The sequence below is a fragment of the Salvelinus sp. IW2-2015 genome, linkage group LG32 (assembly GCF_002910315.2).
Source record: "Salvelinus sp. IW2-2015 linkage group LG32, ASM291031v2, whole genome shotgun sequence".
NCBI classification, from domain to species: Eukaryota; Metazoa; Chordata; class Actinopteri; order Salmoniformes; family Salmonidae; genus Salvelinus; species Salvelinus sp. IW2-2015.
In genome coordinates, this window is record NC_036871.1 from 11,926,977 (window position 1) to 11,950,463 (window position 23,487).

The 23,487-nt window shown below is 43.8% G+C and overlaps 2 protein-coding genes across 3 annotated transcripts; one reads left to right on the forward strand and one right to left on the reverse strand.

The window, feature by feature from the left end:
* The first annotated feature begins 293 nt into the window (after window positions 1-293).
* Window positions 294-5,673, forward strand: e2f5 (E2F transcription factor 5). Its single transcript, XM_023977890.2, has 8 exons — window positions 294-706; window positions 1,754-1,863; window positions 2,039-2,200; window positions 2,687-2,795; window positions 3,051-3,360; window positions 3,633-3,812; window positions 4,069-4,107; window positions 4,238-5,673. The coding sequence occupies exons 1-8, from the start codon at window positions 569-571 to the stop codon at window positions 4,345-4,347; spliced, it is 1,158 nt and encodes a 385-aa protein (XP_023833658.1). The 5' UTR covers window positions 294-568; the 3' UTR covers window positions 4,348-5,673.
* Window positions 5,674-5,882: 209 nt separating this feature from the next.
* Window positions 5,883-15,071, reverse strand: ackr4a (atypical chemokine receptor 4a). 2 transcript variants are annotated; one of them, XM_023976727.2, is made up of 3 exons: window positions 14,999-15,071; window positions 12,471-12,570; window positions 5,883-11,186 (listed from the first exon to the last, which is right to left on the reverse strand). In XM_023976727.2, exons 2-3 carry the CDS (start codon window positions 12,476-12,478, stop codon window positions 10,067-10,069), a joined length of 1,128 nt encoding a protein of 375 aa, XP_023832495.1. In that variant the 5' UTR covers window positions 12,479-12,570; window positions 14,999-15,071; the 3' UTR covers window positions 5,883-10,066. The 2 variants fall into 2 exon arrangements, with proteins under 2 accessions (XP_023832495.1, XP_023832496.1); XM_023976728.2 differs by lacking the exon at window positions 12,471-12,570.
* Between the last annotated feature and the right edge of the window lie 8,416 nt (window positions 15,072-23,487).

The following is a 23,487-nucleotide window of genomic DNA, read 5'->3' on the forward strand; positions in this document are numbered from 1 at the left end:
AGAATGATAAGAGTGTGCAAAGCTGTCAAAGCTGTCATCAAAGCGTCATCAAAGTGTGGCTATTTAACAATTTTGGTTACTAGATGATTCCATATGTGTTATTTCATAGTTTTGATTTCTTCACTATTCTACAATGTAGAAAATAGTAAAGAAAAACCCTTGAATGAGTAGGTGTTCTAAAACTTTTGAGAGAGAGAGAGAGAGAGAGAGAGAGAGAGAGAGACAGGTGTTTCTGCGCATGAGTGTAGCTAGCCAACGTCGCTATGACATCGTCTACAAGTGTGATCGGGGATTTCTATTATCGAAGCAGTTTCTGCCTATCTTCATACTGGACTGTTTTTGCTAATATCTCTGCATGGGGTAAGGTTAGTTGCCATGGCAATTGTAATCTAACGTCACTTCCGTTCGTTTTAAAAACCTCAAACAGTATTTGCCGTCGTCCTGACTGAGGTAAATAAACTGAATGGAGAAAATTCCCGTTTCTCTCAGCCATCACCTCACCACCCAAGAAGTGAGTTCAACAACCTAGTTAGCTTTAGAAACATTTCTCACCCAGGAGCTCGAGACAATGGCTGAGTCTATGCGCTCGAGCATGCCGAACGGCGGGGCGGCATCGAGTCGACATGAGAAAAGTTTGGGGCTCCTCACAATCAAGTTCGTGACTTTACTCCAAGAGGCGAAGGACGGCGTACTTGACCTGAAAGTGGTCAGTTGTCGAGCTTGCTTCTCCTCATATTTGTCACTATATATGCAATGTTATGTCGGTGTTTTCCCCATCATCCAGCCAGAGAAATTGGTGTGAAATTGAACAAAGCCAAAGCAAGGTCTTGTTTCACCAGTCATTCTTCTGACCAAATCTCAGATTGTCAATGTGTTATAACGTCTCAAGGTCATTTCACAGTGAAGAACGTTTTTACATTTGGAAATGAACTAGCCAGAAAAGCTTGCTTGCTAGCCAGCTAGTTAGTTGCTGGCACACTTTCATTCTGCCAGTTTTCATTTCTGTCAAATGCCTTACTTTATATCTCCCCACTTAAAGGCAGATAGATACCTAGCAAGGCAGCTAGCTGTTTGGCTCCATATCTAGCTACCTGTTGTCATTGTACCATAGCTATGAAATAATGTTTTCTGGACATGTATGTTATGCAACAAGTTACTTAAACTGTTAATGCGACCAAGATGATCACAACTGGGACACCTGGCCATCCCTACTAACCCCACTCCCATCAGAGTCTGGTTCCTGACAAGGTTTCCTTCCTTTTACAGTGACTGTAATGATTGATTGATTGATTAATGCAGAGTAGACTAGGACCACCTAACTTACTACCCACCTGGACAACCTGGCTGTTTGAACTGGCTGTTTTCAACTCCTTCACTGATAAGGAGTTTGGACATTTCCCTCTCTACTTGCGCGCCTCAGCAGGCTGTTTACTCAGCAGGCAGGCAGGCAGGTTCCCTCCCTCCTTCCATTGTGTGAAGTCTACTTAGTCTTCATGTGCCAAGTTTTGGTTGGTTTGTGCCAAATCTGAACCTGGGGGGGGGGGGGGGGTAGGCATATATACACAGTACTCAGTAGTTTAATTCTACACAATAGAAAGCAGCTTCATCATTTCCACGTGTTTGCATGGGTTTTCATCCCCAATGTATTGTGACTGTACAGTTTTCCTCAAGATTAGTTTTCTCAGTAATGGTCTCTTCAGGTGTCTGTCAGTATTGTCTAGTTTTTAAACACGTCTGTTGTGTCCATTGACAGGCTGCAGACAGCTTGGCCGTGAGACAGAAGAGGAGGATCTATGACATCACCAACGTGCTGGAGGGAGTGGGCCTCATCGAGAAGAAAACCAAGAACATAATTCAGTGGAGGTGAGTTGGGCGGCTGCCTGTTGTCTGCAGGGTCAGAGTGATTGAAGTCAGTCACTCTGGATGGTGTTAATTTCCATGCAACACGTAAGGGAAAGGAATGCGAAAAATCACTACACATCCAAATGCCCTACACACACATTCTCCCATTCAAACCCCTTCTTTCATCCTGTCCCAGAGGGGAGAACCTGGGCTGCCAGACAGCGGAGGTGCTGGAGCAGGTGGAGGTGCTGACAGCTCAGCTGTGTGAGCTGGAGGAGCAGGAGAAGGAGCTTGACAGCCAGAAGGCCTGGCTGGAGCAGAGCATCAAACACATGAACGACGACCCCATCGCCAGCAGATATCCTTCAACATGAACTCCCTCGCGCTGTGGGGGTGGTGGGGAACTGCCCCGTTAGGTTGCGTGTGTTACTGACCGTAAGTCACTCGTGTAGCTCGAAGTTTAGCGTGAATCATGCATTTATTGGTGGGACGTTTGTGAGAATTTGAGAAGAAGGATTCGGTCTTAATTTTGGAATTAGACAGGGTGAAATATGAGATGGGTTTTGTCTGTTTCTCTTATACCTGTGTTCTACCTCATCTATGCTGACAGTGATTATGTCCCTGAAAGGCCCCCCTACTTTTAACGATGAACTCAAAGGAGGAAATCCCTTAAATGTAAGGATGGGATTACATACATGAGTGTAATTAGCATGTCAGATCAGTTTTAGGCTCTTTGTTGTTTAATGCTCTTGGTCTAGTTTTTCCAGTTTAAACTGATTATCACGTCAGTCTTTCCTGCTCCACTTCAGTCTCTCTCCCCATTTCTTTCCTTAACACTGCCCACGTATATGTATGTGACCCACGAGGACATCTGTGATGCGTTCAGCGGGGACACACTCCTGGCGGTGGTCGCTCCCTCAGGAACACAACTGGAGGTACCGGTGCCTGAAACGGTATGTCATGTGGTGTGCGAGGGTGGATATTGGAACAAAGTCAAGCGCTTTATACCTATTTCACACTACTGAGCTAAGTCGAACCAAGCTAAGCCATACTGGGCTGGACTGTTTACGCATCCACCATAGTTGGTGGAACTGTACTGGAAAGGATGATGTGGAAAGAAACTATCCGAACCAGAGCAGTTTGTTTTGGGTCGACACCATTTTATGAAAAGGCTATTTGGTGTGCAAACTGTCCCCATGGTCTCCTAGGGTCAGAGAGGCCAGAAGAGGTACCAGGTGAATCTAAGGAGCACGTCAGCTCCGATCCAGGTGATGCTCATCAACAAAGAGTCTGGTTCCTCCAGACCCGTTGTGTTCTCTGTGCCTCCCCCAGAGGACCTGTCTTCCATGCCTACCCCACCCACCACTCCTGCGGACCTGCAGAGGTTCCCCCTGCCCTCTGACTCAGCCCATTTCCCCAGCCCTGTGACACACCACATCTCTGAACACAAGATGGCGCCACTGCGGAGGTACGATGAGGATCTTACACCCTCCTCCACCCCACCAGATATACACATGGGTAAGGAGGACTACTAGGCCATTCACTCAGGGCTCACATCATTTGTGAAGATATTCTACAAATTACTGGTGGTGTTATCTTAGATTCCCTTCTGATTGCTACAGGCTAAGGATTTTAGTGACTTTAAAAAAAAAGATTGTTATTGTCATATCTGAAATCAACAACTGTATAGATGAGGGAGTAAGAGCAATGGGAAGTATTTGCAGCATCAAATCCCGTCATGCTCCAGACTAATGCCATGCTACTGTTTTGTTCCTCTTCCCCACCTGTAGAATGCCACCCCCAGGCGACTACTGGTCTAGCGATGCAGCAGTTGGTCGGCATGCCAACAGGTGTCCAGCAGCAAGGGGTTCTGGGAGGACACTTGGGCCAGGAGCTCCAGTCCATGCTGGATGTGGGCAGCCTTCTGAAATTAACCAACACAGGAGACCACATGAAGGAAGAGAGAGAGGGTGAGTGAGTGAGGGGGAGGTGAGAGGGGGAAGTGCGCAGCCTGCTGAAACTAACCAACACAGGAGACTAGCTGGAGGTGGAGAGATAATGTGAGGGAGGGGGGTGTGAGGGCTGGGAGGTCTCTCCCTCAGGAGAGCAGCTGAGGGAGGTCTGGAACTGGGAGGGTGGCCAACTGGTTTGGATGGGGGCTTGTATTAACATGGCTTTACTCCCTGTGTGGTATACTTACAGATAAATGTTTTCTGTGTTTTTTAGGTGTGGCTGACCTAATAGATGAGCTAATGTCTTCTGATGGTAAGCATTAGGGCTGAGAGTCTAAAGATCCTATCTGGCTGCTCTCAATATTCTCTCTCCAAAGACCATCAAGATATACACGTTTAACAGTGTGAGATTTGAGTTTTCTCCTCTCTATTTTGTGTTACAGTGTTCCCTCTGCTGCGACTGTCTCCCAATGCAGGGGTGGACTACAACTTCAACCTGGATGACAATGAGGGAGTCTGTGATCTGTTCGACGTCCAGATCCTCAATTACTGAGGGACGAGCGGGCGTCACGTTCGTACGAACAGCGGGGTGTTTCTTTACTTTTCCCTAGCGTAGCAGAGGTTCTTCTGTCATGTTTAAATTTCCTAATTTAAGCCTACATTGAGTTATTCGTGCACTACCTATTCTGAAGCCAATGGTTGTATTCCTAATAATATCCCTTTGGCATCAACCCTAAACACTCACATTTCTGAGCCCCTAGATATCAGCGACCTATTATGACCTCTTATTCCCAGCCCCTCAGTCATCTCTAGCTATGGCTCTACCAGCCATTACTATCTGTCCAAATGTGAATTATGAAGAATGTAGCAGCTGAATGTATCTGCCAGAGGATGATGAGGATTTGATCCGCTGTATGACAGTAATTGATCTCCCTTTGTTTATACCAGGAGTCGCAGTGCTCACATGGGGGTCCTGAGGGAAGTTTCTCATTCATGTGTGAGGGGAATACATTGAGAGTCCAGACAATAATACAGCCATATTTGAGTCAGGTGAAGGGAAAACCCTGCTACATTCTAGAGGAAGATTACAGTTAGCAAAGTGCCTGAGTGGATACTGCCATGTGGGGTTGTTGTTGGCTATCCAATGCACTTGTTTAGATGCATCTTTGCATCGTCTTTGTTTGGACGACCAAAGTATTTTCCACAACTGAATCACATTGCGTTGACGCCCGGGTTCCTCTTTTTCTGTAGATCCTTTTGATATTTAACACCTCATAGTCGTGTTCATTGCTGACATGGACACAGTTATTGACGTTTCCGGTCGTGGAGATGCTTGTTGATCCAGTGTGATTGTATGTAGACCCGGATGTCTGTAATTACGTCAGGTAGTATTGATTCTCACTGACTCGATGTCTTCCTCATCTCCACCATGCAATGTGAAGCGTCTTTCTGAACTCGATCTTACTCAGTCTTATTTAACTGAAGGCCTAACTGTATGGATGTTACTGTTTTGCTTTGTAAATGAATGTGACTGCTAATATTTTAGGCTTAAATATGTTATTTCCCTTAACTAGTTATATTTGAATAGATGTATAATAGAGGTTTTTTTAAACTTCAATGAGAGAAAATGATTCTTGGTTGTAGTTATTTTTTGCAGGACTTGAAGCTGTTCCAACTGCCTTATGATAATTTGACCTGCCGTATGACAATTGGTCGGAATTTTTATAGACCAGAATGGTGCCTTGTGTGAAGCGCAAGGCTTTTGTATATTTCTAGTTTCTTGTCCTAATCAAAGGAATATTGTTTTGTGTTTTTGTTATATTTTGTATATTTGCACATTTTGTTGGCCCAAAGTTTTATATTAAACACATTCAATTGCTGTGGGCTAATGGTCATGTACTGTTGAAAAGAGTTCTTATGCAGTAGGTTGTATATTTGATTACCTGTCAATAACAGGAATGTTACCCTGCCATAAACATTTTACTGATGGTAATAACAAACACCATCTTAAGTATACATTTTGAGTAAATAAATTACGGTATCTGGTCCATAGACTAGTATGACATTCAGCTGTCCTTGCTTACTATACACTTTCTGAGTAAGAATGATGTTTATTTGTTGACATTGTACAGAAAAAAAAGTAAAAACAAGGCATTTCAACAACAAGCTCAGATTGCAACCAAAACATCAACACTTTGATAGATCTAAGAGCAGGTTAAGGGTCATAAACAGTCAAAAACATGTTTTTCACAAAATTGGATATTTGGATGAAACCAGATCGAAGTATGAACATTTGATTAGGGTGTCGGCAAATACAATTAAAAGTTTAGACTAGTTACTGGCTAGCTAGGTCTTCAGCCAGCATGGAATTAAAGAGGGGGAGGAGTCTTTCAAAACTGACACAGTTGTCATGTCAACACATCTGTCAGTGCTGCTGTGAACCTCATCACAAGAGACATGCCGAATGGCAGATGTAAAAGATTTGACATTATTGATGCAATTTCAATGTTTGAGTTGGTTTGTGTATCACCAAATTAGCTTGAGATGATTTTACTGCAACACTGCATCCAAGTTTCTTGACATAGGAATTTCAGTAAGTAAGATCCCTGCCCACTCAGCCTGTCTTTTCAACATTTCTGATAGAGTACTTTTTCTCAAATTTTGAGCATTTCTATGCCAAGTATAGGTGATATTTTAGTCACTCAAAAGGCTATTTTACATGTGAATCAAAATAACTGTTCGGAACCTTTAACAACTAACAAGTTTTTAAAAGCCGGTCTCAATCTTGCTGCTCACTCGCAAGGGGGTGAATTTCTGAGGTGGTAGCAGACAAGGAGCTGAATAATAAATGTACTGAAACAGATTTCTTTAGGGTGGAAAGAGTGGGGATGTTACTCAACATTTTGTCCACAACAGAGGGTTTTGGCTAAGAGCATTGACTGATCATGTAAAAATGTGTGTAATAAACAGAGCAGATGTCTCAGGTTTTTTGAAAGGCTAACTGGTCTTTTAGCAGGTGAAATAATATTTCGATTTTTCCTACCACACTCTTAAGGCAAATGAAACATGTTGCAAACTGAATATTACGAACAATGTCTCTGGGTCTTTGGATGATGCTGGTATTTAGTGTCTTTAGTTTTGAGACTGAGGGATTGACATTGTTCCCAGGGCTGACATCTTTAGAGATTCCTCTGATCCCTAGAATAGTACTTTAGAAAATAACACGCCAATAGAGTACTTCTGTTCTGGCACCGGTGCGTCAATCTAAGTAACAATACAATCCCCATCAAAATCTGTCAGTTTAAGCTAGAGATATGTTTTTTGTGTGGGCTGCGTCTCAGTTCATTTCATCCGCCTATGTCGAGGTTCTGCATCTGCAGTAGAAAGTTAAGAGTTTACAGTGCTGTTTGTCAGACCAAGAGGCATCCCGAAAATTGGTCTTCTCACAAAAACGTCTTTAGTGTCTGAACGGTTTGGCCTTAAAAACTTTTATCACCACTCAATAGAAATGGGAGACAGACTCTCAAAAACACGTTTTGCTCTAATTCCCCCATGGGACTCGTCTAAAGGTAACCCATACAAATGAATGGAAGTATGGAGGTAGTTTTGTGCCCCAAAAAATAATATATATATTTGCTGCGATTTAGGACAGACACTTCAAAACCTTATTCCTTATGATACATTTTTTTAATTGTCTTTTTTTTGCCATTTATGAATGTATTATTCAATGCGTTTCTATAGGCCATAGTAGTAAAGGCCAAATTGAAAAATATTTTTGGGGGATACCTAAAGGGGTCCTAAAATGCTAAATCAAATATCTAAATCATCCATGGTATGACATTCTTAAAACAATTCCATATGTTAGCTGAGAACAATTTTTTTTACCCATATTTAACCCCTTTTTTTGTCACTAAACTAGTTCCATATACAGTGCCTTCGGAAAGTATTCAGACCTCTTGACTTGTTCCACATTTTGTTACTTTACAGCCTTATTCTAAAATAGATTAATGTTTTTCCTCATCAATCTACACACAATATCCCATAGTGACAAAGCTGTTTCAACAAAGTACTGAGTGAAAGGGTATAAATACTTATGTAAATGTTTTTGCTCTGTCATTATGGGGATATTGTGTGTGGATTGATGAGGGAAAAAAAACAATTTAATACATTTTAGAATAAGGCTGTAACCTAACAAAATCTGGAAAAAGTCAAGGGATCTGAATAACACATTACTAAGTACCAATCTCCTTATTTTCAAACATAGTGGTGGCTGCCTCATGTTATGGGTATGCTTGTAAACATTAAGGACTGGGGNTCAGGATGAAAAAGAAACGGAATGGAGCTAAGCACAGGCAAAATCCTAGAGGAAAACCTGGTTCAGTCTACTTTCCACCAGACACTAGGAGATTAATTCACAGGACAATAACCTAAATCACAAGGCCAAATCTACACTGGAGTTGCTTACCAAGAAGACCATGAATGTTCCTGAGTGGCTGAGTTACAGTTTTGATTTAAATCTACTTTGAAAATATATGGCAAGACCTGAAAATAGTTGTCTGTCAATGATCAACAACAAATTTGACATAGCTTGAAGAATTTTGAAAAGAATAATGAGCAAATGTTCCACAATCCAGGTGTGCAAAGCTCTTAGAGACTTACCCAGAAAGACTCACAGATGTAATCACTTCTAAAAAGTATTGACTCAGGGGTGTGAATACTTATGAAAATGTTATATTTCTGAAGCAGGTTAGGTGAAATGGGTTACGTTTAGAATAAGGGTTAGGGGAAGGGTTAGCTAAGATGCTACAGTTGTCACTGACGCGACTCAAAAACATGCAACCTTTTGGATTGCTAGACGGTCGCAGATTACACCCACCCATCCTCTCTGACCAACCTCCCTAGTTTTGTTTCTGTCTAAAGTAACTAGATCATTTGTAGGTATCACGTCCTGGAGGTGGTCAAAAATACATATAATATGTTTTGTATGGCTCTGAGGTCAGGCTGACCCACCCCACATACGCAGCTGTTTTTTTTGGGAGTGGAGAAGATTGACCTGTTTTGGTAAGTCGTGGTTGACATTTTGAGTAATGAGTTAATGAGATTGAAATTAGCGGCACCACCCATCCCAGAGGACTGCTATTGGCACGAGTAACTTGCTTACATTTGATATGTTCCTCCCCCAAAAATAAACATACAACTTCAAATAGCCATTTTCTTATCTCATACGATTACAATGTACCCTGGCCCCACTGACAAGTGTGAGCTCCCCAACATGCTAGGCCAATCAAGAGGGTGTGTGTGCGTTCTGTGCAACAGAAGGTCATTATCCCCTATAACTTCGCTTTAATTAACGTCTGGAACTTGTCGTTGTTTTGATAGAAAAGACAGGAATGTAAACACTTCCCTATTCCTGAGGTCATTGTCAACCACATGTCTGAGGACAAGGGCTGGTGTCGAAACAAAAATGTGGTTTCAAGATGCAGGGTAGAGCATGAATCTACTAGTTTTTTTATGCTAGATCCTTTCTGATAACTGGAATGCTTCTCCTTAGCCTAATCCCATCTGTTTGTGCTGTTTTGTCACTTCCCCTTGACAATGACCATAGGAGCTGGCACGACAGCACCTTTACAAACAGATCTGGGACCAGGCTAGCCCTTACCCTTCCCCTGGTTGGGCTCAATAATTCCAGAGCAGCAGATATATAGTATTAATTATACTAAAGCATCTGGTTATACAGCACTGATAGCTTCTTAATACACTGAAGCAAGATTATGAATCAGATCTTTTAGCCAAGTGATTGCTTCCAGTCCCGCTGTGTTAAGGGTGAGTAGGCCTCCGCTGAGTTTGTAGATTGGACAGACTTCAAGAATGTGGTGCAGGGTTTGCGCCACCCCACAGGCGTAGAGTGGGCTTTCTTTCATTCCCCATTGGTGGAGGTTGGCGAGGCATGGGCCGTGGCCAGTCCTGAACCTTTTGAGGGTGAATCCCTCCTTCCTGGGGAGGTTGAAACCAGGGGGCTGTTGCGTGGGGGTGGGGATGAGGTGATTATTTATCAGGTCCAGTAACTCCCATTGTGTCCAGGTCAGATTTCTGTTGAAGTCATCATTGGGTGGATCTTTCCAGACTGGCTTTCTTGAGGGGAGGCGGGTATTTGGTGGGTTGAGGAGGTCCTCATGCTATAGAAGTGCTAGAATCTCATGTGATATAAAGGTTTTAGCCAAAGAGATCCTCTCTCTCTCTTTCTCTCTCTCCCACTCTCTCCCTCTTCTCTCTCATATGGAGAAGGTGCTGGTTTCCTGAGAGGCAGTGTTGTGAGAGTTGAAGGACATCTCCGTTCCTTCGTCCTCTCTCTGCTCCCCCCTTCTCCTCTTCGTCCTTTCTCCAAATGCCTTGGCTGCTTTCAGCGCATATTGTCTGAAGGAGGACCCTAGGAAGACATAGAGTAGTGGGTTGAGACAGCAGTGGGTCAGAGCCAGGCTCTCAGTGACCTGCGCCGCCCGGTCCAGGGCTTTACTCACACCACAATGGGTCACCAATGTGTAGACCGAGTCCATCGCCTGACACATCTTCACCACGTTATAGGGCAACTGGGTGACCACGAACAACCCCACCACGACCAGCAACACCTGGATAGCTCTCCGCCTCCTGCCTCTGCTCTCCTCGGGCAGCCGCCTCAGCACACGCCCCACGCCGACGTAGCACCACATCATAACCAGGAGAGGAACCAGGAACCCCAGTAAGACCTCAACCACCTCCAGGCAGGCCTTGACCTCCCGGGCCAGACTGGGCGGGTAGACGGCCATGCAGACCCTCCTCCCGGGGGTCTCCCTTACTGTGGAGAACAGAAGATCGGGAAGACCCAGGAGGAAAGCCACAGCCCACACCCCTAGGCAGACCTTCCCACAGTGCGCCCGGGTGAAGACCCTGCCCAGCTTTCCCTGGTTCCTGCCCTCCGCTCTAACAGATGCTAGGTAGCGGTCCATGCTAACACAGGCTAGCAGCAGCATGCAGCAGGTGAAGTTGATGGCGTAGCAGGCCGAGACCAGCTTACAGAGAGGCAGGCCCAGCTCCCAGCCCAGCGCCGCGTCTGCAGCCCAGAAGGGCAGGGTGAGGAGGAGGAGGAGGTCGGCTACGGCCAAGTGTGCTAGGAAGGCTTCCGTCATGGTTCTTCTCAGACGTTTGTGGTAGGCGTACACAGCTAGCACCAGGGAGTTCCCGGCTAGCCCTACCACCACACAGGCTGCGTACACCACAGGGAGGAAGAGGCCAGCGAAGGAGCGCACGTCAGCCTTCTCACACACGGTGTGGTAGTCCTCGTAGCTGTAGTTCAGGGTGAGGTTGTTGTGGTAATCATAGTCATCCTCTTCGGTCAGATCCATACTGGAGGAATATCTGTAGGACAAAGCAGGAAGATTACGATGGAGCACTGGAAGTCAGTGGTACAGAGGGTCTTTAAAGGAATTCACCTTGTTCAACCTGGTCTGTGCAGCAAATTCAAATCAAATCAAATTACACTGGACAAAAATATAAACGCAACATGCAACAATTTCAAAGATTTTACTGAGTTTACAGTTCATTTAAGGAAATCAGTCATTGAAATAAATTCATTAGGCCCTAATCTATGGATTTTACATGACTGGGAATACAGATATGCATCTGTTGGTCACAGATACCTTTTAAAAAAAGTAGGGGAGTGGATCAGAAAACCAGTCAGTATCTGGTGTGACCACCATTTGCCTCATGCAGCGCAACACATCTCCTTCGCATGGAGTTGATCAGCCTGATTTTGGCCTGTGGAATGTTGTCCCACTCCTCTTCAATGGCTGTGCGAAGTTGCTGGATATTGGCGGGAACTGGAACGCGCTGTCGTACACGTCAATCCAGAGCATCCCAAACATGCTCAATGGGTGACATGTCTGGTGAGTATAAAGGCCATGGAGGAAGTGGGACATTTTCAGCTTCCAGCAACTGTGTACAGATCCTTGCAACATGGGGCCGTGCATTATCTTGCTGATATATGAGGTGATAGCAGCGGACGAATGGCACGACAATGGGCCTCAGGATCTCGCCACGGTATCTCTGTGCATTCAAATTTCAATCAATAAAATGCAATTCTGTTTGTTGTCCGTAGTTTATGCCTGCCCATACCATAACCCCACCTCCACCATGGAGCACTCTGTTCACAACGTTGACATCAGCATACCTCTCGCCCACACGACACCATACACGCTGTCGGCCATCTTCCCGTTATTTCAATTTTTTAACTAGGCAAGTCAGTTAAGAACAAATTCTTATTTACAATGACGACCTACCCCAGCCAAACCCTAACCCGGACGACGCTGGGCCAATTGTGCGCCGCCCTATGGGATTCCAAATCACGGCCTGTTGTGCTACAGCCTGGAATCGAACCAGGGTCTGTAGTGACGCCTCTAGCACTGAGATACAGTGCCTTAGACCGCTGCACCACTCGGGAGCCCAATTTACAGTTGAAACCGAGATTCATCAGTGAAGAGCACACTTCTCCAGTGTGCCAGTGGCCATCGAAGGTGAGTATTTGCCCACTGAAATTGGTTATGACACCAAACTGCAGTAAGGTCAAGACCCTGGTGAGGACGACGAGCATGCAGATGAGCTTCTGACAGTTTGTGCAGAAATTATTTGGTTGTGCAAACCCACAGTTTCATCAGCTGTCCGGGTGACTGGTCTCAGAGGATTCTGCAGGTGAAGAAGCCGAATATGGAGGTCCTGAGGCCGGTTGAATGTACTGCCAAATTTTCTAAAACGACATTCGAGGAGGTAGAGAAATGAACATTTAGTTATCTGGCAACAGCTCTGGTGCACATTCCTGCAGTCAGCATGCCAAGTGCACACTCCCTCAAAACTTGCGACATCTGTGGCATTGTGTTTTGTGACAAAACTGCAGATTTTAGAGTGGCCTTTTATTGTCCCCAGCACAAGGTGCACCTGTGTAATGACCATGCTGTTTAATCAACTTCTCGATATGCTACACCTTTCAGGTGGATGGATTAATTTGGCAAAGGAGAAATGCTCACTAACAGGGATGTAAACAAATTTGTGCACAACATTTTAGAGAAATAATATCTTTGTACATATAGAACATTTCTGTGATCTTTTATTTCAGGTCATGACACATAGGAACAATACCTATTGTGTTTATATTTTTGTTCAGTAGACATTGAAAAGGAAAGGAAAAAGAAAGGAATGTTAACACCTCTATTTCCCTGAGTCATTGTGTGAGGGGACAACGGTTTGTCACACCCAAGGGTGGGTGTCGAAACAAGATGTGGTTTTGAGATGCAGAGTTGAGCATGAATCTACTAGTCTTTTCATGTGAGATCCTTTCTGATAACTGGGATGCTTCACCTAGTTAGCTGGTCTCAATAGTGCACTTATTTCTTTTAAATGCACCTTTCATTGAAACATCTCAATGGATTTTACAGTAAAACAGATATAGTCAAATAAAATGCAAGGCATATAAAGCTAGAATTACATCAGGCAGAGAGTGATTATATGGAGACCAGAGAAAGTTTTGGCCACAGTCACTTCACTATCACCTTGCTTTTTCCTCTGCTTGCTTTGAACCCTGTGTGATCTCTATGGGATCTCACTCTGATCCAGTCCAGTGCACAGTCAGAGGAAGATGAACGAGACCAAACACACACACACACACACACACACACACACACACACACACACACAACACCACCACACACACACACACACACACACACACACACACACACACACACACACACATTCCACGGGTCCAGGTGGCGACGCTATCGAATTGCCATTTGCTCAATCTATCCCAGCTCTTTCCGTTGAGTCTTTTTGCAAAATCCCAGCTCTTTCCGTTGCGTCTGGTTGCAAAATCATTGGGGGCTGTAAAATGTGTGAATGGAATCTAACTTCTTACTCATACAGGCAGAAAAGTGGGGTTAAACTCCTGTGCAGCATAGGTACCATAGAGGAGTTAAAAGAGCCACAAATGAAATGTAATGTTATAGGTAACAGGTGTAATATGTGTATCATCCAGTAGGGTATGTGTGTGTTATGCCCATCCCAGACATTCTCACCAGTGATGGACCAATAATAACAGACACTAAAAAGAAAGAGTTTCTCACCAAAACGCTATATATACATTTTCAGAAATGTTAGCTTTTATCATTTAAAGAAATTATATAAGAGATTGGTGTGTTTTTTCCGCTATCTAATCATGGCAGGAGGCTGTTTTTGTTTAAAATCTGTCACTGAATGGTTTCGTTTCAGAGAGACAAATAATCGTGTTTCTCTGCAAAATGCTATATATCCACCTCACTCTCAGAGACATGAGTAGTACTGCTAGGCTTTACACAGTCAAATGTAACAAATAGCTACATTCTTTTGGAATAAAGAAATTAGCAAATGATACATTTGTGACATCAATATACGTATGTCTATTTAAATGTTTTTTTATCATTACAGTAGTATGAGGTAAACATTTGACATTTTTGTCATTTAGCACAGTGTTTCCCAACCCAGGTCCTCAAGTACCCCCAACAGTACACAGTTTTATTGTAACACTGGACAAGCACACCTGATTCAACTTGTCAACTAATCATCAAGCCCTCAATGAGTTGAATGAGGTGTGTTTGTCAAGGGCTACAACGAAACTTTGTACTGTTTGGTGTACTCGAGGACCAGGGTTGGGAAACACTGATTTAGTAGAGGATTTTATCCAGAGGGACTTACAGTAAGTGCATTCATCTTAAGATAGCTAGGTGAGACAAAAACACATCACAGTACAAAACATTCCATTCCAGCTGAAACAATGGGTACATAGCGTTTTGTACAAAATCTATTAATAAAGAATCTGAGAACGGTCATATTTTACACACATGAAGGTACCCATAAGTCATTTCTGATGCACACATACAAATTGGTGGATATAGCATTTCGGAAATAAAATAAATAAATCAAGCTGAAACATTCACCTGGATTTACTCTACACATTTGGGGAAAGTGTATGACATACATAGGGTGTCTTTGTTTCTTTATACTGTATACCTGTCTCTCCACATCCAGTCATATCTTCAGCCAATCTATAGTCAGATGCTTTTGCTCGCTAAGGAACATATCAACTACTATACAGCTTCACAATGTCACTACCAGGAATACTTTATCCACAAATAAGTAAGCCTTACCGCCTCTGCTTGTCTCTTCTACTGCAGTGAGCTGTAGCTACTGGTCTGTATCCTCCGTTGGGCTTTTGCGAACTCTGACTCATAGCACATCACAAGGAGGGTGTTCTTTTTTGAGATTGAGGGAGAGAGAGAGAGAGAGAGAGAATGACAGAATGAGAATGAGAGGGGAGGGAGAGAGCAAGAGAAACACACCTAATTTGCTCAATCATAACAGAGTACAGCATTCTTACTAATATAACTGGGTCTAGAAATCATATGGGGCTTACAGGCTTGTAATTTGTGTTACCAAAAACAAAAGTACCGGTAAGCAAAGTCCTAACTTATTTTTGCTGCCACAAAACTCTCTCAACATCTGCTGTCATGTATTTGTGGTCGGATAGTTGAACAGCTCTGGAGAAGATGAATTTGAGTGATGGTGAACCACACCGCAAAATTAAAGACCTAATTCATTTCATTAGATATTACAGCATGAGCTCTTTCAAAAAGTTATTTCATAAATGAAGAGATGACAGCGAAAACGCAAATCAGATGTTAGTGCAGTGAAAAACAAGAGAGAAATAACCAACAACAAACCGAATTGTCAATGTGTGTGTAAATCTACGTGCTAGCTGACAGGGATGTCAAAGCTTTCACACTAAGTTGTAGGCTACACAAGGGCAATTTTTTACTTCGTGAAGTTTTTGTCTTGTTTGGAGAAAACAAAATATTTCTCTCCTGTGTGTAAGGACACAGAGAAACTATTCACAGAAAATAAACCACAGTTTCCGTGACTTCATGAATTGTATAGCAATATAAAGTGCAATGGAATAATAACGGAATAGAGTTAAGCAGGACAATGCCATAATATTACAATATTGTCATCATTGATGTATGTAAACGCAGCAAAAAAAAGAAACGTCCCTTTTTCAGGACCCTGTCTTTCCAACATAATTCGTAAAAATCCAAATAACTTCACATATCTTTATTGTAAAGGGTTTTACACCGTTTCCCATGCTTGTTCAATGAAGCATAAACAATTAATGAACATGCAACTGTTGAACAGTCGTTAAGAACCTAACAGCTTACAGACGGTAGGCAATTAAGGTCACAGTTATGAAAACTTAGGACACTAAAGAGGYCTTTCTACTGACTCTGAAAAACACCAAAAGAAAGATGCCCAGGGTCCCAGCCATCTGCATGAACGTGCCTTAGGCACGCTGCAAGGAGGCATGAGGACTGTAGATGTGGCCAGGGCAATACATTGCAATGTGCGTACTGTGAGACGCCTAAGACAGCGCTACAGGGAGACAGGACGGACAGCTGATCATCCTCTCAGTGGCAGACCACGTGTAACAACACCTGCACAGGAATGGTACATCCGAACATCCCACCTGTGGGACAGGTACAGGATGGCAACAACAACTGCCCGAGTTACACCAGGAATGTACAATCCCTCCATCAGTGCTCAGACTGTCCGCAATAGGCTGAGAGGCTGGACTGAGGGCTTGTAGGCCAGTTGTAAGGCAGGTCCTCACCAGACATCACTGGCAACAACGTCGTCTATGGGCACAAACCCCCCGTCGCTGGACCAGACATGACTGGCAAAAAGTGCTCTTCACCGACGAATCGCGGATTTGTCTCACCAGGGGTGATGGTCGGATTCGAGTTTATCGTCAAAGGAATGAACATTACACCGTGGTCTGTACTCTGGAGCGGGATTGATTTTGAGGTGGAGGGTCGTCATGATCTGGGGCGGTGTGTCACAGCATCATCTGACTGATCTTGTTGTCATTGCAGGCAATCTCAACGCTGTGCGTTACAGGGAAGACATCCTCCTCCCTCATGTGGTACCCTTCCTGCAGGCTCATCCTGACATGACCCTCCAGCATGACAATGCCACCAGCCATACTGCTCGTTCTGTGCGTGATTTCCTGCAAGGCAGGAATGTCAGTACTCTGCCATGGCCAGCGAAGAGCCCGGATCTCAATCCCATTGAGCATGTCTGGGACCTGTTGGATCGGAGGGTGAGGGCCATTCCCCCCAGAAATGTCCGGGAACTTGCAGGTGCCTTGGTGGAAGAGTGGGGTAACATCTCATAGCAAGAACTAGCAAATCTGGTGCAGTTCATGAGGAGGAGATGCACTGCAGTACGTAATGCAGCTGGTGGCCACACCAAATACTGACTGTTACTTTTGATTTTGACCCCCCCTTTGTTCAGGGACACATTATTCCATTTCGGTTAGTCACATGTCTGTGGAACTGATAAGAGAATTTAGTTCTCAAGGTATATAACCCAATTTAATTATATTACTCAGTCTGCAAACCAGAATTTGTAAGATCCTGGTCGAATGAAACAGACAGAGGCCCAGCTACAATAGATATTCAAAAAGGTTTACGTGAACGTCCTAAAGTCAGGAATACAAAACAATAAATTTTATACTGACTTCTCACGCCCACACATTCACACAACCATATACACACACATGTCCTGCTACCCAGCCGCCAGAGATTAGTGACCTTGTCCTTGAGACATACTCCGTTCTTTTCCCAAATCTCTAGTCAGGTCGGCACCAAGCTCAGACAGTCTGTGTTTATAATACCATAAAGACATGTTGTCTTTACCCTAATTCTGACTAGGACTACACATTTATTGATTATGATGTTATACATTCTAATCACTTCCATACAATTATATGTTTCAGGGCGGAATATTTGAATCATTCAATTAACCGATAATTCTCACCTAACAGGAACTTATTCAGTTTATGTCTCAGTTGTTCAATCTTGTTATGTTCATACAAATATTTACACGTTAAGTTTGCTGAAAATAAATGCAGTTGATAGTGAGAGGACGCTTCTTTTTTTGCTGAGATGATGTTTTAGCCTATGAGCTAGAATTGCATTTTTAAGGATGGATTATGGAGGGTTCAAAGAGTTCAGGACTCGAAATTCAGTACACGTGTTTGTTGATATTGGATCAAGTCTTTATCTGTGGGAGTACATCTTTCTGTACATTTCCATCAAGTTAAGGCTGAAGTATGTTGTTCTGTAAATATTTATCTGCTAAGGTTCTGCTCTTTGGCCAAGTGTCTACACTGCACTAGTCTGGGATCCGAACTGATTCACTGGTAAAACARAGCACATCAGCTTGGATTCCAGGCTAATGCGGCACCGCCCAAAGACAGCACTGAGGTGATTCACTGCTCTGTTAAGTTGCAGACAGCTGGTCTTCTAACTCTGTTTTCAACATGTGTATATTCTCTCACTGCCTCCCTAAATCTACCTAAGTTTCAACTGTTGATTGGAACTTGTGGAGATATTGCAAACGTCCACGATGACCTTATCAAAAATCAAAACATCTGGGGTTGTGATGCTTCTGGATTGAGTCAAATCTCTCGTAATAACCACAGTAGGAATACATTGGATTGTGTTCCTGTCCTGTATATACATTTCTATTTAGTAGAACAGACATATAAAACTGTTGAAAGGTTTGCTATGGTAAAATATGCAGTAACATTGAGCATTTGACAGAGAATAAAGAGACGTGAAATTATTGACTACTGAAGCAAATACATTGAATGCGTGTCTTGAAATGTTTGTTTCCTTTGTTTTAACTGTGATTTAAGGCTTTGAATAACATTAAAATACAGAGTCGATTCCAGGAACATAGCAATACCCGACAAGTTTGGTGAGCTCAATGTGATTTGTTTTACAGAACAATCAGAAAATAGTGAATTGCTTTCCAAGTCCAGCCCCAGACCATTATTCCATTATTCCTCATCCACCAAACTTTACAGTTGGCACTATGCATTCGGGCAGGTTGTGTTCTCCTGGCATCCGTCAAACCCAGATTTGGCAGTCCGATGGATGAATCTGTGTCAAGTCTCACACACCCAAATAACTCTCTGCAGCTGCCACCACAACCTCAATTTTCTGTGACTTACGTTCCATCCCTGAAGTACAGTTGATAACCATTGCTTTAAATGCAAAAAAATCCAATCTTACTGGAACATATATCACTTGTTGACCTATCTCTCTGTACTAGTAGACATACTACTCACACCACTCCTTTCAGGATCCCTCCCACCCCAACCCATCTTCCTCTACTTTCTTCACTGCCTCAGCATATGACAACTTCTGCACTACKCTAACCCTGGAAACCTCAACCTGCCTCTCTCGTAACCCAGCCCCATGGGCACCCTTACAATTAACACATACCACTACTTTCCCCAATGCTACTCATTCCTTTGTCTCATGCCCTTCTGCATACTTCTCACACCTAGGAACCTCCCTCCTACACACTGCTCCCACATGCCCATAAGCCTGACACCTGTAACAACGTAATGTATTAGGATATTATTATTTGACCCTGTTGGTCATCTATGAACATTTGAACAACTTGGCCATGTTCTGTTATAATCTCCACCCGGGACAGCCAGAAGATGACTGGCCACCCCTCATAGCCTGGTTCCTCTAGGTTTTTTCCTAGGTTCTGGCCTTTCTAGGGAGTTTTTCCTAGCCACCGTGCTTCAACACCTGCATTGCTTGCTGTTTGGGGTTTTAGGCTGGGTTTCTGTACAGCACTCTGAGATATCAGCTGATGTAAGAAGGGCTTTATAAATAAATACATTTGATTTGGATAACTTATATATCCTAACATCACTTTGTCAGACAGAGATTCAACATCAAAACTCAGAAGAACAGACAATGACTCTTGTTTCACCACTCACGCCACCCTGTCTGCGTCGCACCAAACGACGAGCATCCCCTTCAGTTGGTCAACTTTTACATTTACTGCTACCCCAGTAATCACTCCTTTCAATGGTGCCCTTTTCTTGAGAGCAAAACAATTCCACAGCACCCAACTCTGTTTTCACCCACCCTGAAACCACAAATGGATCAGCCAAAAGGCAAGTTTCCACTTTTTCCCAATAAAGCTTTGGGCTCCGAGAACTTCACCATACCTACCACCTACGATACTTTGACCTCATTCACTTCCATTTATCCTCCTGTCTTCAACTCACTCTGCTTACACTTTCTACTTTCTACCATTCTTCTTTAACAAACCAAATCAATTTTTYCCGGCATTTTTAACCAACTCAAGCTCACCCTCTTCCTCCCTCTCTCTCTTACACCTCCTCTGCYTCTCTTTTCCCCTCCATTCCTCCTCCGTATTCCAAGTATACATCTCCTTACGATAATACTGCATTTCTCCTGACATACATCTTGTTCTTGCCTTCTCAAGGGACACCATTTAACCGGCTGTCACAATCTCTGTACCATCAGCACGAACCCCTCGATGTATTGCTCAACAGTGCATCCCACGACCAAAGCAGATCTGGCCAAAGCCAGGCTAAAACAGCCACCACCCAACTGCCAAGCTAATTATAATCAGGTGCCACGCTCTCTCCTGGCCAGCAGATGTAGCCAATGAGAAGGAATATACCGGCCAACACACACACACCCTCTCACTGCATCGCAYGATGTACACTACATGACCAAAAGTATGTGGACGCTGCTCGGCTCGTTCCAAAATCATGGGAATTMAAATGGAGTTGGTCCTCCCTTTGCTGCTATAACAGCCTCCACTCTTCTGGGAACATTGCTGCTGGGACTTGCTTTCATTCAGCCACAAGAGTCTTAGTGAGGTCGGGAACTGATGTTGAGCGATTAGGAACGCAGGCTGCGTTCCAATTCATCCCAAAGGTGTTCTATGGGGTTGAGATCAGGGCTCTGTGCAGGACAGTCAAGTTCTTCCACACCTATCTCAACATTTCTTTATAAACCTCACTTTGTGCATGGGGGCATTGTCATGCTGAAACAGGAAAGATTCAGAAAACTTTAATGTCCTCAGAGAGGCAACTCATCTTGCAGCAGTCATAAAACATATCATATATAAAAAAATAAATAGCAAAGGATATTTACAAGCAAATAGGCAGGGTAAGTGCAGTTTCATAGTGCAAGTGCTAAGTTTAATTAGTCCAACATTTTGTTAAGTTGCAGAATTGCATTTGGAATAAAATAGTTCTTGGCCCTATTTTTTTTACCTTAGGTAGTCTGTACCTGCAACCAGAGGGAAGGAGCTGGAATTCAGGGTCGAGCGGATGGGAAGAGTCAACCGCTATTTTATTCGCCTTATGGAGGGCTCTGCCCAGGTAGCGAGATGACAGTTCTTGCTGTTGCTGCCTCGTGATTTTTCCGCAAGTCCTGACTATCTATTTTCTGTGCAACCTTGATATTCCCAAACCACCAGGTCAAGCAGTAGGACAGAATGTTCTCAATTAATGATTTCTAAAAGAAAACCATGATGGTTTGATCAACATTAAAAAAGTGCAGTTTCCGTAGGAAATACAGTCTCTGTTGGCCTTTCTTAAAAATAGCGCCAGTAACCTGTTCTAGGGCAGCTTGCTGTCAATGACTAGTCCAAGGTATTTGTACTCCTCCACTATTTCAATGGGATCACCTTTTATCTGTGATGGTGTGTGCATGGTAGTGTTCCTTCAAAAGTCAATCATCATGTCCTTTGTTTTTRAMGTATTTACTTTTAGATGGGATGACTCACACCAGACAGTAAAATCATTCAGAGCCGCTCCGTGCTCCATCTCATCCCCTTCGATAAGACTGACCAAAGCAGTATCGTCAACATATTTGATCAGGTGGCGCCCTGGGAACCGGCTCCGGCAGCTGTCTGTATACAGTATGTATAGTACTGGTGAAAGAGCKYTGCCCGGTGGGGTTCCAACTGAAGTATTGCGCACCTCAGAGTTGCCAACTCGTACCTGCTGAGACCTATCAGTTAGGAAGTTGGTGATCCATGTGACAAGCATAGCATCAAGTCCGAAGTCTCCTCCCAGTCTGTTYTCAAGGATCAACGGATTGATTGTGTTAAACGCAGAGGATAAATCTGCAAACATGATACGCACATGGGTTTTACTGCCCTCCAAATGCATGTACACCAAATGTAAGAGCGAGAGGATGGCATCATCTGTCCCTCTCTCTGACTGGTATGCAAATTGGAGGGGGTCAAGAAGGTGTCTGGTGGTGTTGATTATCTCTGCCTTGATAATCTTTTCAATAGATTTAATCAAGAGAGAGGTAAGAGCGACAGGTCTGTAATCATTTGAAGCAGACAATATATTTTTTTCCATAGAGATGGAATTTCCAATGTATCCAGGGACCTCTGAAAGATAGAGCAGAATACACCTCTCAGCTGAGTGGAACAGTGTTTCAAGACACGACCACTTATGTTATCAGGCCCCGGGCTCTTTCGCGCTCCAGTGCTTTTGAACACTCGTACGACTTCCTCATTGATGACAAGCGCGCTCTCGGTTGCCATGACATCCTCCTGCAGACAGGCCGGGGGAGCAGGGGCGCCCCCTGTATCAAAGCGGGTGAAGAACTTGTTTAGTTCATTGGCTGTAGAGAGGCACACCCTCTCGTCCAGGCAGGGATCGATACGTTGCCTCCCTTTGAAGGGGGCGTATGCCATATTCTTAATGCCCAACCAGGCAGACCGAGAGTCTCCCTCTGACATTATCTGTTGCATCTTATCCTTGTACTGGCATATCGCCTTTTTTTATCCCTTTGTTCACCTATCTCTGTACCTCTTTTCTTTCGAGTGGATTCCCGGTGCTAAGCACCACCTTCAATTCTTTGATCACCCATGGTTTATTGTTAGGAAATATCTTACAAGTTTTTTGTGGAGATCACCAAATCAACACAGAGTTCAATATAGCCAGACATTACTCGTTCAGTTCATCGGATGATTCTTCAAATACACTCCAGGAGGTACAATCAAAGCATCCCTGCAATTGATCACTACTGTCATTGTCCCACACCTGTATTTGTTTTTCCACCACCTTCTCCCTTTTGAGTAACTGTCTATAAGTTGGTTAGGGAAAAACAGTGTTAAGATCTGATCCACCCAAGGATGAACACGCTTTGGGGACCGAGCCGTAACATACTGTAAGTCAATGATCTTATTTTTCCTTGTTAGGCAAGTCACACACTGGGTGTAAGTACTCAAAGTATGCTTGAGTGTGCAGCTATTGAAATCCCCCATGATGAATTCGGGCGCATCAGGGGAAATCGCATCAAGCTCTTGAGTGATGTAAAAAATGATGTCAGCTGCATTGACACTGTTTGCTCTTGGATGGATATAAACAACGGTCAGAAAAAGCTGGGGGAATTCCCGGGTGAGGTAGAAGGGGCGCTGCGACACTGACAGTAGCTCTATATCAGAGTGCATCCTTTTTTTCCGAGACAATCGTAGTTTCACACCATCTATAATTTATCAGACCACAGACTCTGCCTCCGTGCTCCTTACCAGTAGCTTCACTGTCTCTGTCCATACGAGTGATAGTGAATCCGTCAGGGGTGACTTCAGAGTCGGGCATCGCCTCCGACTGCCAAGTTTCAGAAAAGGCCATCACACAGGCCTCCCTGTATTCGTATAGATACCGTGAGTTTGCCCGCAATTAAGCAATTGGACATTGGAGAGCAGAATAGTT

What these genes read in the sequence shown, in the direction of transcription:
- e2f5 (XM_023977890.2), top strand. Translation starts at nt 569, where the DNA reads ATGGCTGAGTCTATGCGCTCGAGCATGCCGAACGGCGGGGCGGCATCG. An exon ending in AGGTACCGGTGCCTGAAACG is followed by an intron (nt 2,796 to 3,050) that starts GTATGTCATGTG and finishes ATGGTCTCCTAG; the next exon opens with GGTCAGAGAGGCCAGAAGAG. An exon ending in CCCACCAGATATACACATGG is followed by an intron (nt 3,361 to 3,632) that starts GTAAGGAGGACT and finishes CCCCACCTGTAG; the next exon opens with AATGCCACCCCCAGGCGACT.